General features: G+C 49.2%; 1 protein-coding gene across 1 annotated transcript in view; it reads left to right on the top strand.

Moving 5' to 3' along the window:
* Positions 1–16,407, top strand: part of TTLL11 (tubulin tyrosine ligase like 11) — a 76,772-nt gene that overhangs the window by 18,900 nt on the left and 41,465 nt on the right. Inside the window, exons 2-4 of the mRNA XM_081847651.1 lie at positions 2,741–2,837; positions 7,571–7,704; positions 14,238–14,813. Coding sequence (XP_081703777.1) covers positions 2,741–2,837; positions 7,571–7,704; positions 14,238–14,813 — 807 coding nt within the window. The remainder of the gene's footprint in view (positions 1–2,740; positions 2,838–7,570; positions 7,705–14,237; positions 14,814–16,407) is intronic.

Genomic DNA, 16,407 nt, shown 5'->3' with positions numbered 1-16,407 from the left:
AAAGGTTGTTTTCTGCTGCTCCAGAGAAGCGGACACGGAGCAATGGATCCAAACTACAAGAAAGAAGATTCCACCTAAACATTAGGAAGAACTTCCTGACAGTAAGAGCTGTTCGACAGTGGAATTTGCTGCCAAGGAGTGTGGTGGAGTCTCCTTCTTTGGAGGTCTTTAAGCAGAGGCTTGACAACCATATGTCAGGAGTGCTCTGATGGTGTTTCCTGCTTGGCAGGGGGTTGGACTCGATGGCCCTTGTGGTCTCTTCCAACTCTATGATTCTATGATTCTGTGTGTGTATCACATTGCCTCCCTCGTCTCTCCCAGTCTGGAATAACATTTCCTGCCCCCTGCTAACCTAAAAAGACAATTCCTGCTCTTAAATCCTTACCAAGCTGTCGGTGCGAAACACTTTGACAAATGCTGTAAATGAGAGGTGCCAGCATAATTTTTCATTATTGGTATTTTGAAATTGGCATTGATTTAAATATTAGTTACTTTAAAAATGAAGATTCCATAGGTGTGGGAGACCTACCAGATTCTTGCCTCCAAATCTGTATTCTTCGTGCATTTGAAGAGGGCGCGAAAAGGGTGAGATTCCATCCCTTGGTTGTTTTCCTGAGAATTACACATTTTTTGCCTCACTCTCCCCAACCTTTCTTCTTCCTGAGTAAATTAATAAGGAAATGACACAGAGGTCCTCCTTCCTCTCCTCTTGACTGTTGTGGGTGTCATACTTGCTCCATTAAGCAGCAGAGGAAGAAAGAATTTCCCCACTTAGCGTGCTAATTAATTTCAGACACCCCCCCCCCTCCTTTCCCAAAGCAAGTTGCCTTCAAAACTAAGGCTTTTTAAAAAGGCATTCTTGGAAATAATCTGGAGATATGTTTGCAAATACGGCGTTTCCGTGTGCGGCACTGGTGCTGGCTCGCCAGTTGCAGCTTCGTCACGCTGGCCACGTGACCCGGAAGTATCTTCGGACGGCACCGGCTCCCGGCCTCTTGAGCGAGATGAGCGCGCAACCCTAGAGTCGGTCACGACTGGCCCTGACGGGCAGGGGTACCTTTACCTTTACCTTTATGTTTTCAGAAAAGATCCTACTTTCCCTGCAGCCTCCCACCTTTGCCCACAAAACTTCCATAGTAAGAGGGGGGCAGGATAACTGTAAACAGCCAGGGGGTGTTTTAAAATGTTGTTGCTCCAGTGGTGAACATGCTTTTTTGCAGAAAGGGGCGGGCAGTGGGGATGAAGGTGCTCTGTGCTGCCGCCGCCTCAGAGGAGGCCTGGAAACGGCCTCTGCATTCACCCTGGGGAAACGGTTGCATCATAAGTCTGGCGTCTGTTGCAATACACCTCTGAGTGTTCCAGTCAGTCCTGGGGGCACAGGCTTGCTTGTCCCAGGGGTGGACGCATGATTTGAAGCCGGTGGGGGGGGGTGAAGTGGAGGGCAGCAAGCTTGCATCAGCTTAACGGTCCCCCAGGATTAAGTAGCTGCACCAGTGAGGGAAGTTTTAATTGCCAAGCCAGTGAACCGGGGCAACACGGGGTTGGGTTTCCTCTTCTAAAACCTGGCTGGGGTTCTGGGGTGTTTCTGTAATAGAGCAGAGAAGCTGAAATGCCGTTGCTCTGATGGTGAGCGGTTAACATTTCCCCCTTAAATTGGATGTTTCTGTGCATGTCTTTCTGCGATAATTTATTTTGGTCTATTCCATCTTCAAGGGGAGCGGTTGGTGCTGTGGGTTAAACCACAGAGCCTAGGACTTCCCGATTAGAAGGTTGGCGGTTCGAATCCCTGTGACGGGGTGAGCTCCCATTGCTCAGTCCCTGCTCCTGCCAACCTAGCAGTTCGAAAGCACGTCAAAGTGCAAGTAGATAAATAGGTACCACTCCGGCGGGAAGGTAAACAGCGTTTCCGTGCGCTGCTCTGGTTCACCAGAAGCGGCTTAGTCATGCTGGCCACATGACCAGGAAGCTCCATCGGCCAGTAAACCAAGCGCCGCAACCCCAGAGTTTGCCACGACTGGACCTAATGGTCAGGGGTCCCTTTGCCTTTACCTTTATTCCATCTTTAAGCACTCAGCTTCATTGGATATGCATAATACCAGAATTTGGGGGGGGCATCCAGTGATGCTGGACTAGATTTGGGGGGGGGCATCCAGTGATGCTGGACTAGATGGAACAGCAAGATCTGCCCAGGAACAGCCAATGTGTTGTTGGATTCTAGCCCCAGCCACCCCTCCCCAAGGCAACATGGCCAACAGTCGGGGAGGATGGGAGCTGTGTGGTCCAGTGACCACGTTGGCTTTCCATGCGCTCGTCAACACAGTTACTGCAGGTTTCCTCCAGCCCATGATTAAAAAATAAATAAATGACCGCCAGTGCACCAAATTTCAACCCTGCAATGAGAAAAGCTGAATTCCGAAACCCTGTAAATTGGGCAAATGTGCATATCTTCCACCCTGTGCCCCTGTTCCATGAGAACTGAGCACAGTGTTGTTTCCTTTTGAGGAAACAGGCGCAGGAGTCGGAGGATGAAAGCATCTCCCGGATCACAGAGAAGGGGTGATGTGCCCACCAGTCCTGGTAACTGTCTGCTCAGAAGTAAATCCTTCTGTGTCCAATGGGGCTTCCTCCCATGTAAATGTAGGCAATAGAATTGCATATCTAAATCGTTTCTAATTTATGCATAGCATTGCTTCAAAGTTGTATGTACCTTATCTCTTCTTCCTCTTGTGCTTTGCTTCAGTTTCCTTTTGGCCGCCGCATTCCCTGTGACATCTACTGGCACGGTGTCTCGTTTCACGATAATGCCATCTACTCGGGCCAAGTCAACAAATTTCCAGGTAATAGATTGTTTTTGCGTCGCTCATTTAAAAGAAGCAGTTGTACAAGGGAAGAGGGGGAGCCCTTTGTGTTGTTTTCTGTCTTTGGAGACAGACAAGCCCTCTCCAGGTACCTGAAGGGTTGTCTCATGGGAGATGGAGCAAGCCCCTAGGACCAAAACCAACTCCATTAATTAGATCTGCACTTCGTTTTTCCTCCATTCACCTAACGCTTCTTCAGTTGACCCTCTTCTCCCTTTAAAAGACCAAACCGTTTTATGTGTACAGTGGATGCTCGGGTTGCGAACGTGATCCGTGCGGGATGCACGTTCACAACCTGCAGCGCCCGCAACCAGCAGCGGCGCGTCTGCGCACACATGGGTTGCGATTTAGTGCTTATGCGCAAAGCACGATTTAGCGCTTCTGCGCATGCGCGACCGCCGAAACCTGGAAGTGACCCGTTCCAGTACTTCCGGGTTTCGGCGTTCCGCAACCCAAAAAAACGCAACCTGAAGCGTCTGTAGCCCGAGGCATGACTGCAATTGGAACTGTTCTTCCAGATTCCTGACCATGTATAAAACCAGCACTGAATACCAGCTTGCGAAAACTTGTTCTTTTCATGCATGATTTAGCTCCTGGCACATGGGTGGCATTTACCGCCTCTTGTCCAGGGGTGCAAAACCTCAGGCCTGGGATTCTTCCCAGGCCGTACACCCTTCCCCCCTGGCTGCCCTTGCCATGGACCTTGATCTGCACCTTTCTTAAGTGGACGAGAATTTGTCCCTGAGCAATGTCTCTTGCTTGCTGGGATAAGATGGAGCATAGGGAGGAGAGCATGGGTGCAGAGACTAGCCTGCTGGTTGGTCAATGGTAAAATTTTCACTCCTTGCCCAAAATGCTGTGGTAGGCCTAAGTTGGCTCTCATGCCAGAAGTGGCCCACACTGGTCTACCCTGGCTGCTGGTGCCCCTCAAGGTGTCAGACACTGGGGTGTGTGTGTGTGTGATTTCCTAGCCAGTTTTGGTGTATTGGTTAAAGTGCCAGAGTCGGACCTGGGACAGATCAGGGTTCAAATCCCCACTTGGCTGTGAAGCTCACCCGGTGTGGCCTTGGGAAGGGCCAGTCACTGCCTCTCTCAGCCCAACCTACCTCACAGGTTGTTGTGAGGATTAAATGAGAAAGGGGGAAAACCACATAGACCGCCTTGAGACAGAAACACAAAACATGTAGTAAAAGCAAGAACAGAACAGAACAAAACAATGGCCACCACCACTGAACTGAACTGCGACACTTCCAGTCTCAGAAGGAAAGCTCAGACAGGCTCTCCCCCCCCCCCCAATAGATTCTTTTTAAAGAGAAGAGGGGAGTTTTAGTCAACCTTTTCCTAATATTAGGTCTATCAAACTTCTTAAAGCTCCCTTACTTCTCCTTTAATCTCTACCTGAATCCGGTTAAGTAAGAGCTAAGCGCCCAAGATATTGATTCATCACAGCTCACAGCTCTTTCTGTTTATTGCGTTCTGCAAAGAGCTGTCAGGCTTTGCTCCCTCGGAATAGAGTTGGCAGGAAGGCAGCTCCCCCCCCCCCATGCCAAACTTAATGAAACTCTGAAGTTTGGTTTTCTCTGCTAGCTCTGACAATCAGCTGTCTCTTCTCACGTATGAAAGAAAGCTCTGTGGCAGCATAGGTGTTTGGTCCCTGCTTTCCTCCATGCATGGGGTAAGCAAGCAGCAACAAAACAGGATAGTATTGGGCAGTGTCAGTCTCTGGCCAGTTGGGCGAAACCTTCCCCAATAGATGATCATGTTAGATGACTGCAATGCATTACACTGTTGGGAAGCAGCCAAGGAATCAGGGGCAATTTGCAGACCCCCAGCTGGCCCCAGCCCACCGGGCTGTGTGCCAGACGATCTCCAGTCCTTGGATCAGCATGAAACTGCGACCCCAGCTTCAGAAGCCTTCAGAAGCTGTGCACGCACACTCAGCAGAGAAAACACACAACAGAAGTGGCAGGAGAGGCATATGCGAGCATATTTGCAAGCGGTTTATTCAGCATACATCAGGACAAAAGGAAACATGTCTTCTCTCCTTCATGTCCAAAGCAAAAGCTATACACAAACGGAAGTTCCCAGCAAGCTGTGCTGGAGTGTAAACAGGCATGCGACACACAACAGTCATGCCTGTTCCTTAAGGTGGAACGGAAGTATTCTAACATGCACATGGGGATTCCTTAGGAAGCGGTTGGCAGCTGGTGCAGAATTTGGTGGCCAGGTTTCTCACCGGGGCAAGACATTCTGAGCACAGAATGCCCATTCCTGGCCTGACCGCACTGCCTGCCAATTAATTTCCGGGCACAAGTCAAAGTGCTGGTTTTGACCCACAAAGCCTTATGTGGCTCATGAGCCAAATATCTCAAGAACTGCCTCTCCCCATATGACCAACTAAGGCTCTGCAACAATCTTCTGAGGCTGTTCTCCGTGGACCTGATCCGTGGGAGGCCTGGAGGGCAGCAACAGTCAGTGGTGGTTCCCTTATTGTGGAACGTTCTCCCCAGGGAGACTCCCTTGGAGCCATCACTACATATTTAGGTGCCAGACAGAAACATTTATTTTTCTCCAGACCTGTTGGCTTTTAATTATCTGTGACCTCCTTCAGTGGGTGGGATGTTTTAAACCTGCCTTTTAAAAGTAGGGTTGTCTTTTCAATTTTTCTTCATTATTATGCTGTTTTTAATGTATGTGCTTGTTGCTTTTGTAAGTTGCTTCAAGTTTTATTTTATTTTTAATAAAAAAAGTGGCCAATACCTTTAAATAGCAACATGAACAATCTCTGAGGGCATGAATGACAGCTGGAAAATTGAGCAGGAAAACCATGTGGAGTTTACTCCATTGTGGCGTCCTTTGTCATGCAATGCTGTGCATGTCTACTCGGAAGTAAGGCCTCTTTAGCTCAGTGGAAAGTGTGTGCATTCTTACAGACACTTCCTGAGAGAGAAGTTCCGCTGCATTCGGCATAACATGCTCCTGAGTGCAGCTTTTTCTAACAAGGTTTCTGCAGGCTTCCTGGGTTATGTGTTTGATGAGACTGATGAGTGTTGCCCCCCCCCCCAAAGCACCCAGAGGCTGCTGTGTGAGCAAATGCTGCCTTAGCACAGTCATACCTTGGTTCTCAAACGCCTTGGTACTCTTATGTTTTGGCTCCTGAACGTTGAAAACCCGGAAGTAAATGTTCTGGTTTTTGAACATTTTTTGGAAGCCGAACATCCAACGCGACTTCCGCTTGAGTGCAGGAAACTTGTGCAGCCAACTGGAAGCCACACCTTTTGAACCACTGAACCATTTGAACCGTTTTGGGAGTCGAACGGACTTCCAGAATGGATTACGTTCGAGTAACAAGGTGCGACTGTGGCTGTGCATGGGCTTTGCAGCCTTTGCAAAATAAAACAGTGGTCACCATTTATTATTTTTTATATTATCAAATAATAATTATCAATAACTATCAAAAGTTATTATTATAAGTAATGCAAGAGGTGGTTGAAGGTAGAAGGCTCTCCGTCATTGTAAGCATATGTTGGATGGCTACCTGTCAGGGAATTCCTTAGCCGTGATTCTTGCACTGCTGGGGGTTGGGCTAGATGAGCCCTGGGGTGCCTTCCACCTCTGCTCTTTCCTTCTCCGTTCTGCTTCCCTATAAAGCAGAGACAGGGAACGAGGGGCCTTCCAGATACTGCTGGACTCCAAGTCCCATCATCCCCAGCCAGCGCTGCCAACCGTGGGGGATGATGGGAGTTGGAGTCCCGTGACTTCTGGGGCCGGGTGCTGCTGAGAGCCTGGCTGCTCAGAGGCCTTTATCCCACCGCTTGCCAGCTGCAGGAGAGGGCGAAAGCCGTTGCCTCCTCCATGTCCTGCCAGGGGGGGCTTCCTGTGGGGGCCCCCAGCGTGGCCCCTGGGAGAAACTGATGCAGCCAGGCTCTTCTCACGACTGTGGCACCGTCTTGGGCAAGGCAAGGTGTGAAAAGAGGGAGCAAGACATTTCCCTCTCGTGCAGAAATGCTGCAGGTGGCAGGTCCAAAGCGCTCAAGAAACAAAACAAAACCACTTTCCTAGAACAACGGGGCCAAGCTAACTAGAATAAATAAGTCTGTGGCCCAACAGAGGCCTGTGCACTGCGACGGCCCTCATGCCTGACCACTGGGCATGCTGGCTGCAGGGAGATGGAACCAAATATTGGGAAAGCTGCAGATTCCCCACCCCTGAAATAAATAAGTGAACTTGCATACGTTCTCCTGCAATCCTGGGTAATCAAGGGGGCAGCCAGCGATTTGTGTGTTGCCAAAGACATGAGCAGGAATTACATTCATGGAATTACAAAGTTGGGAGGGACTCGCAAGGGCCATCTAGGTAGTCCATGTTCCTACAATGCAGGAATCACAGCTACTGACCACACAGCAAAGGCAGCCAGGCTTCTGAGGCCCAGCGAGACTGGAGAGGTCCAGCCACAAGGCAGCTAGAATGAGAACCGTAATTAAAAACACAGGTACAGATAAGAGGAGGAAAGTGCTCAAGAAACAAAACAAAACCACTTTCCTAAAACAACGGGGCCAAGCTAACTAGAATAAATAAGTCTGTGGCCCTACAGAGGCTTGTGTGCTGTGACGGCCCTCATGCCTGACCACTGGGCATGCTGGCTGCAGGGAGCGCATTTGGAGGAGCACCCTTGTCCTAGACCCTTGCTCACAGTTGACCTTCTTCCTCAGGCATGACCGAAACGGTCCGGAAGATCCCTTTGAGCCTTGCCATGCGGATGATGCAGGAACTCTTCCCCGCGGAGTATGACTTCTACCCACGCTCCTGGATCCTGCCAGAGGAGTTCCCCATTTTTCTCGCAGAGGTGGGCTGTCCTCGCTAAGGTCTTTGAAATTTGAAAGAAGTTGGTATTTTAGCATGGCACTGCCCAGTTTGGAACTCTCTGCCTTTTGATACCAGGCAGGTGTTGTACTTCATTGTTCGCCTGCTAAAAACCTCCTTTTTTTCCAGCTTGCCTAGATATTTGGAATGCTGATGTTATTGTTTTTAGTTTATCACTGATTTTAATTCTTTAAAGTGTTTTAAATCATTGTTGTTAATTATTTTTATCGACAACTTTCTTGTTTTCTCCTTTTCTGTGCCAGCCAGCCTGATATTTTATTTTATGATCAAGCAGTGTGTATGTTCTTTGACTCTCCACCCCCTCAAAGAATTTTGGGAGCCATGGTTTGTTTTTCATAGAGCCACAGTTCCCAGCGCCTTTAGTCAGCTACAGTCCCCGGGGTGAAGCCATGTGCATTGAAGTGGTGCTTTAAATTTATTGTGTCGCTGTGACCCCTTTTTTCTGGGCTTACAGCTTGGAAAGGGTGGCTCTGGCACCACCATCTCCTTGCCCTTTGCCCAGGTGCACCTGAACCAGAATGCATCGTGGAGGGAACCTCTTACTCACCTTTCCAACTGGTGTAGCACCCAGCTAAGCACCACTGCTTCCACAACATGGGTAGGCAACCTAAGGCCTCGTGAGCCAGATCTGGCCCAATCGCCTTCTAAACCGCCTTCTTACCTTTCTCGCCCTGATCTGGCCACAGTGATCCATGCAATGGTCACCTCCAGACTTGATTATTGTAACTTGCTCTACGCGGGGCTGCCCTTGAATCTGACCCAGAAACTCCAGCGGGTGCAGAATGCCGTGGCGAGGCCCCTTATGGGGTCCTTGCCGTGGGATCACATTCATCCAGTGCTTTACCAGCTGCACTGGCTCCTGGTGGAGTATAGAGTCAGGTTTAAGGTGCTGGTTTTGACCTTTAAAGCCCTATACGGCCTAGGACCCTCGTACCTACGGGACCACCTCTTCTGGTATGCCCCGCGGAGGACCTTACAGTCGTCAAACAAAAACATCTTGGAGATCCCGGGCCACAGGGAGGTTAGGCTGGCCTCAACCAGAGCCAGGGCCTTTTCAGCTGTGGCCCCGATCTGGTGGAACGCTCTGTCACAAGAGACTAGGGCCCTGCGGGAATTGACATCTTTCCGCAGGGCCTGCAAGACAGAGCTGACCCTTATGTTCGTCCCCCACCTTACGGTTTTGATCCATGGGCTACTTTTAAAATGAGGCTGCATTTTAAATTGCATTTTAATTGTTTTGTTGTTGTCCCCGCCCCCCATTAAATTTTACTGATGTTAGCAGCCCTGAGCCCAGCTCTGGCCGGGGAGGGCGGGTTTTAATAATAATAATAATAATAATAATAATAATAATAATAATAATAATAATTAAATCCAGCCCACGGACGGTCTGGGAATCAGCGTGTTTTTACATGAGTAGAATGTGTGCTTTTATTTAAAATGCATCTCTGGGTTATTTGTGGGGCGTAGGAATTCGTTCATTTCCCCCCCCCCTCCAAAATAGAGTCCGGCCCCCCACAAGGTCGGAGGGACAGTGGACTGGCCCCCTGCTGAGAAAGCTAGCTGACTCCTGTTCTACAATATCCTACCCACCCCCCTCACACCTGCCTTGGTAGAGGCTTTGATTTGCCCTTCTGGAAAAAAATAGGCAGATGGCTGATAAAACACTGGTGCATATGGTCCTCCGTCTGTGTTTGAGGGGAAAGTACTTCTTTGTTACCAAACATGACATTTTACGCCACATTCCTCACCCCCCCCTTCTTTATATCCTAATGCGGAGACAGTGTAATGAAACTCTGCCTGGAAGCTTCCTGGTGTGGGATATCCTGGGAACTATCCTTTGCTGGTAGTTTGATGGTGCAGCCCCACTTTTCACCCCACCCCTTAATAAAATAATGATTCTGGGTGATTCCCAAGAGCCCCCCCCCAGTTAGCACCACTTTCTCAAATATCATGGGGAGAAGGGGGGGTCCCCTGTGAAGAAAGTTTGCATTTTGGGGAGCTTCTTAAGCTTGTAGAAATGGTTAATGAGAGGCGACATGAGAGTAGATTCCATGCGTGGGGTGGACAAAGCGGACAGAAATAATAATAATAATAATAATAATAATAATAATAATAATAATAATACAGTGGTACCTCTGGATGCGAACGGGATCCGTTCTGGAGCCCCGTTCGCATCCTGAAGCAAACGCAACCCGCATCTGCGTGTGCGGGTTGAGATGTGCCGCTTCTGCACATGTGCGTGACGTCATTTTGAACGTCTGCGCATGCGTGAGCGGCGAAACCAGTAAGTAACACGTTCCGTTACTTCCAGGTTGCTGTGGAGCGCGCCCAAAAACACTCAACCTGAAGCAACTTTAACCCGAAGTATGACTGTAATAATAATTTGTTATTTATACCCCACCCATCTGGCTGGGTTTCCCCAGCCACTCTGGGCGGCATCCAACCGAATATTAAAAACACTACAGCGTCAGACATTCAAGACTTCCCTAAACAGGGCCACCTTCAGTTGTCTTTTAAAAGTAAAATAATTGAAAAAGGTTTTCCTCTCCTCTCGTGACACTAGAACTCATTGACTGCCAGTGAAGCTGAATATTGGGATATTAGGGGCAGAAGAAAGAAACTCCTTCACACAGCACAGAGTTAAACTATTATGGCACCTGGTCCCACAGGAGGCACCTGTGGCTTTAAAAGAGGACTGGGCACATTCATGGAGGAGGTGGCTATTGATGGCTACCAGCCACAATGGCTATGCTTTGCCTGCAAGAAGCAGCTGTGGTTCTGAATGCCCATTGCTGGGAACCTCAGGAGGGGAGAGGGCTCTTGCCCTGGGGTCCTGCTTCTGGGTTTCCCGTAGTGGGCATTTGGGTGGCTGCACTAGATGGGTCCTTGGCCTTATCTGGCAGGCTCTTCTTACTTTATTCTATTTATTTCATAAAATTTACAGACAACTCGATTGTAGAAAAAACTTGAGGTTTACAAAAAAGATAAAAGGTACAGGTAAAGGACCCCTGATAGTTAAGTCCAGTTGCAGACAACTCTGCGGTTGCGGCGCTCATCTCGCTTTACAGGCCGACGTTTGTCCGCAGACACTTTTTCCGTGTGATGTGGCCAGCATGACTAAGCCGCTTCTGGCGAACCAGAGCAGCGCACGGAAACGCTGTTTACCTTCCCGCCGGAGCGGTACCTATTTATCTACTTGCACTTTGACGTGCTTTGGAACTGCTAGGTTGGCAGGAGCAGGGACCGAGCAACGGGAGCTCACCCTGTCGCAGGGATTCGAACCGCCTACCTTCCAATCGGCAAGCGCTAGGCTCAGTGGTTTAGACCACAGCGCCACCCATGTCCCTTACAAAAAAAGATAAAGCAGTGCAATTATCACTAAAAGATTTACAACCATAATTTAAAACATACAGAAAGTTTAGACGGCAGTAGAATAGATTCAAGCAGATGAAGACTCATACGAACTGTATAAAATGTGGGTTGCGCTTGTCTAAATAAGAATGCCTTCAGCAGGCACCAAAAGGAATACAGGCAGGGAGTTCCAAAGTGTCAGTGCTGCCTCACGAAATGATCAAGTTTTTACAGATGTGCTATGGGCATTATGTGTCAGGGCCCATTCCCTCAGTTGAAGCGGTCAAGCGGGCAAGGCAGTCCCGTGGGTGAACTGGTCCAAAGTTAAGGGCTTTATATACTCACAGTGACACCTTAGACGCAACCTGGTTCTCATGTGCTTTCGGGGAATGTTCCCTGTGACTGCTGAAGTAGCCTCAGGTTCCACACCCCTGGATATCGTTGCAGAAATGTGTAGTGGCGCCCAGTATTCTAAGAACGGCAGCAAATGCTGTTCCCTACAGTTGCCAGCACCCCATGAGTTGCAGTGCCACGCAGTGGATAAGAGTATTGGGCTTGGTTTGGGAGACACCTGGGTTTAAAGCCATGCTCTCTGCCTTGAAGGTCACCTTGGGCCTGTCACTGTCTCTCTGCATGACTGTGGCGATCACACAGGGTCCCTGGACGTTTCAGTGTCTATTGATCCCCGTGCCACCACTTTATTTATCGCTGCCACCACCCAGGCCCCACCTGGTACAATACCGAGTCCAGTCAGGATTAAATTGGAACAGAAACTCCTGTGTATTTATTGCAGTTTAACAAGCATGTGGTTTCATAAACGGTATCAGTCAATGACATTCATGGGGTGCCTATCCAGACCTATAACTTCCACTACCTGCTCTCACTCACTAAACCACCTCTCAGATATTTACTTGTCTTCCTAACCCCTAACTGTTCCTGACTACCCACAGACTCTGTCCCAATTCACTCCCACTCCAACCAACCACCCAACTCCCAACAAACTCCTCCCAGAGCTGCTTTTATAGTCCCTCTGACTCCACCCCCTGGGTTCTGATTGGGTAACCTGTTTAACTATTTCACCTCCAGCACTCTCATATGTTAACGTCACAATGACCTACCCCACACGGTGGTTTTGAGGATAAAGTGGGGACGGGTGGAAGAGGCTGAAGCATATACACTCAGTGGTTCCCAAGGTGGGAGTTCACTTCCTCCTAGGAGGCAGTGGGATTACCTGCACGTACGTGTGTGTGTGTGTGTGTGCTGAGAGGCAAGGGGGTGGCAGAGGGCGATTTAAGACTCCTGCTAAGTGACTTTAAACCAGACATTGGGAAAACGGTATCACTTCATCAAGCCCATCTGTTGCATTGAGAATTTACTGAACAGTGAAATAAGTTTCTAAAGGTGGTACGCAAGACTAAGCAACAAAGCTGGTATCACTGGACCCAGTTCATCGGTTTCATTGGCTTAATCAAACCAGATAGTTTTAATTGGATTTTGAATAAAAGTGCAATTGATTGTTTGAATTTTATAGTGTTATTATCTTCCCTAGTGTGTTGTGCAAACTGCTGTTCAGAATAATGCTTTCTAAAGAGTAGGGCAGCAGGCCCAGGGGACGAGTTCATGGAGCCAAGTGGGTGGGGGCCTGAGAAAGGTTTGGGAGCTACAGGTCACAGGCATGCTTTATGGGAACGAAGGAGGGGGCCTTCCCAGTGGTGGCTGCTCCCAGACTTTGGGACTCCCTCCCTGGAGAAGCCAGACTGGCTCCCTCCTTGCTGTCCTCCTTGTTCTAACAGGCTTTAGGGGGCTGAATGCTTTCAGTGAAAGGGCTGTTTGTTGGCATCTGTCTGTCTTGGGAGACAATGGAGTGCCCCTCTGGGGGTGAAGACAAACCTCTGTGTTAGCAGCACCAAAGTTGACCTCCCTGGGCAGTAGGGCTGGGCAGTGTGTGTGTGGAGGTCCAGGCTGGGCTGTCCATACGACAAGACCACCCCCCTTGACTTTGCTGATGTGGTCCAAAGGAAAGCAAAGCAAGATGTTTGGCACAAGCTTGGCTGCAGGAGTTGCTGGAAGGAGGCGTACAAGGCACCATCCAACCAGCTTAGGGACTCTATTCTGGATTTGTGTAGGCTTTACTCGTGAGCCCACAAGGCAGCAGAGGTTTAGGATCAGAGTTTTCTGTCTCCTAGATGGGCTACCTTCCCAGGTTGACAAGCTCCATCTGCCCCTTGGCTACTCTCACCTGGATTAGCCGGCCAGTTGAAGCCATTCCTGGGGTGTGTCCGCTGTCACAGCTTCTAGGAGCCACAGGTGAGAGCTGAGAGCAGGGTGGGGACCAAAGGGGGACAAACTGCCCAGAAGGAACATGACATGTCCCCCACCAAAGGTACTACTTGTTGTGCGATTGTGCTTCATTGGACGGGTGCCTTTCGGAATCCACCCCCCTCCAATTTTAAGGGAGCGGCTTATATTTGGGTATTGTTTTTTTTTCTCCCCCAGTTTTTTAAAGGTGTGGCTTATATTTGGGTGTGGCTTATGTTTGGGCCAATATGTTACACCCCTGGAATGTCAGCCCCGAGTAAGTTGTGGACTTAGTCAGGGAGAGAGGGTAGGTGGGTAGGTAAATTCTCCACCCCCATGTTTTGAGCTGTTCTTTTATCTGTAAGCTGCCTTGAATCCTTGCCGTGGAGAAAGGCTGGGTATGTATGTATGTATGTATTGAATGAATGAAATAATTTATGCCAATCTAGGACAAAGACGTGGGTGGCGCTGTGGGTTAAACTACAGAGCCTAGGACTTGCCGATCAGAAGGTGGGCAGTTTGAATCCCCGCGACGGGGTGAGCTCCCGTTGCTCGGTCCCTGCTCCTGCCAACCTAGCAGTTCAAAAGCATGTCACAGTGCAAGTAGATAAATAGGTACCGCTCTAGCGGGAAGGTAAACGGCGTTTCCGTGCACTGCTCTGGTTCGCCAGAAGCAGCTTACGCATGCTGGCCACATGACCTGGAAGCTGTACGCCGGCTCCCTCGGCGGCCAATAAAGCGAGATGAGTGCCGCAACCCCAGAGTCGTCCCTTTACCTTTACCTAGGACAAAGAAGGGATAGGCAAAATGTAACAGACGTTATTTTGCCTTCTTGCTTCCTTTCAGGTCCAGATGATGAAAGAAACCAACCCCAGGTGGAAGCCCATATTCATTGTGAAACCTGACGGTGGGTGCCAGGGGGACGGAATCTACCTCATTAAAGAGCCCAGCGACATCCAGGTGGCGGGGAGCACCCCTTTGCGACCTGCGGTGGTCCAGGAGTACATGTCCAAGCCCTTTCTCATTGACAATCTGAAGTTTGACATCCGCCTTTACGTCCTGCTGAAGTCTCTGGACCCGCTGGAGATCTACATTGCCAAAAACGGGCTCTGCCGGTTCTGCACGGAGCCCTACCAGGAGCCGACCCACAAGAACCTCCACCAGGTCTTTATGCATCTGACCAACTACTCCCTCAACGTCCACAGCGGGAACTTTGTCCACTCAGACAGCGCCAACACAGGCAGCAAACAGACGTTCTCCAGCATCCTGAACAGGTTGTCCTCCAACGGAGTCAACATTGAGGAGCTCACGGATGAAATCATTTCCCTGGTCATCAAGACTGTTATTGCCATGGTCCCTAACTTGAAAGTTTACTACCAGTCGGATATTCCTGCCGGAAAACCAGGGCCTTCTTGCTTCCAGGTGAGCCAAGAATTAGACTAGAGGGCATCTGAGGGTGCGTAAGAACATAAGAAATGACCTGCTGGATTGTTGCGTTTGCAGAGTAAAGGAAGGATTGGACCCTGATTAAAATCAAGGCACGAGGCTTTGACCAGCAAGGCTCTCGGAGAAAAGTGCGTGAACCACACCCCTCACCAGGCCATTTTATTAGCAAAAGAATCTTTTACACAGTGCTCGTAAGAAACAATCATATTTCCTCTGAACATTTCCACAAACCCACGTGGGGACAAGTTAAACTACTAAAACTAATTAAGCACAAATATTTCTGGGGTAAATAAGTTGAGAACTACAAAGAAGAGCACCTGGCAACCCAGGAGGTAATAAACAATCAATACATATGATAAGAAGGATGGCCAGGAGGATAGCAATCAGTATCGCCTTCATGTGAGATCTGTTTCCTGGCCCTAAGATTAACATCCTAAGATAAATATATAAGAAACTACATCAAAGTAACTTGCCCACTATCTTTTATGGCCCAGGATGCCTGCCTGGCGAAGCAACTGCTGTGTACTGCTGTGTACGTGACGTGAGGAGAGAGAAGTGGGCAGTAGAGGCAAAAGGGCATGGAAAGGGCATGAATGTAGAATCTTATGGGATTTAATCAGAAATTATCGTCAATATATCAAACCCAGTCAACACAACGCTTTCATCGTGGACATGATGGCTTGATGTATATTTTATAATTCCTCATGGTAATCCCATCTGATCCCTACACTGGATAAGGCCCAAGGGTCCCCCGCCTGGTGTAGCATCCTCTTCTCTTGGTGGCCATATGCCTCAATTGAGAAAGCTGCAAGTAGAATTCGAGCCCTCTCCCTTCCAGTGGTTTCCAGCAACTGGCGTGCAGATTATTGCTGCCTCCAACCATAGAGGCAGAATAATAATAATAATTTATTATTTGTACCCCGCCCATCTGGCTGGGTTTCCCCAGCCACTCTGGGCGGCTTCCAACAGAGATAAAAAATACACTAAAATGTCACATATTAAAAACTTCCCTGAACAGGGCTGCCTTCAGATGTCTTCTGAATGTCAGGTAGTTGTCCATCGCCTTGACATCCGATGGGAGGGCATTCCACAGGGCGGGCGCCACCACCGAGAAGGCCCTCTGCCTGGTTCCCTGCAACTTGGCCTCTCGCAGTGAGGGAACCGCCAGAAGGCCCTCGGAGCTGGACCTCAGTGTCCGGGCAGAACGATGGGGGAGGAGACGCTCCTTCAGATATACTGGACCGAGGCCATTTAGGGCTTTAAAGGTCAGCACCAACACTTTGAATTGTGCTCGGAAATGTACTGGGAGCCAATGTAGGTCTTTCAAGACCGGTGTTATATGGTCTCGGCGGCCGCTCCCAGTCACCAGTCTAGCTGCTGCATTCTGTATTAGTTGTAGTTTCCGGGTCACCTTCAAAGGTAGCCCCACGTAGAGCGCATTGCAGTAGTCCAAGAACATAGCTCATGGCTAGTGGACATTGACAGCTTTGCCTCCTCCATGAATTTGTCCAATCTTCTTTTAAAGCCAGCCAAAGTGGTGGGCATCACTGCCTCCTGTGGAAGTGAGTTC

Source organism: Podarcis erhardii (genome assembly GCF_964252035.2).
Source record: "Podarcis erhardii genome assembly, chromosome: Z".
NCBI classification, from domain to species: Eukaryota; Metazoa; Chordata; class Lepidosauria; order Squamata; family Lacertidae; genus Podarcis; species Podarcis erhardii.
Note: the sequence above shows the minus strand (reverse complement) of the source record. Positions and strands in the feature narration are given on the sequence as shown.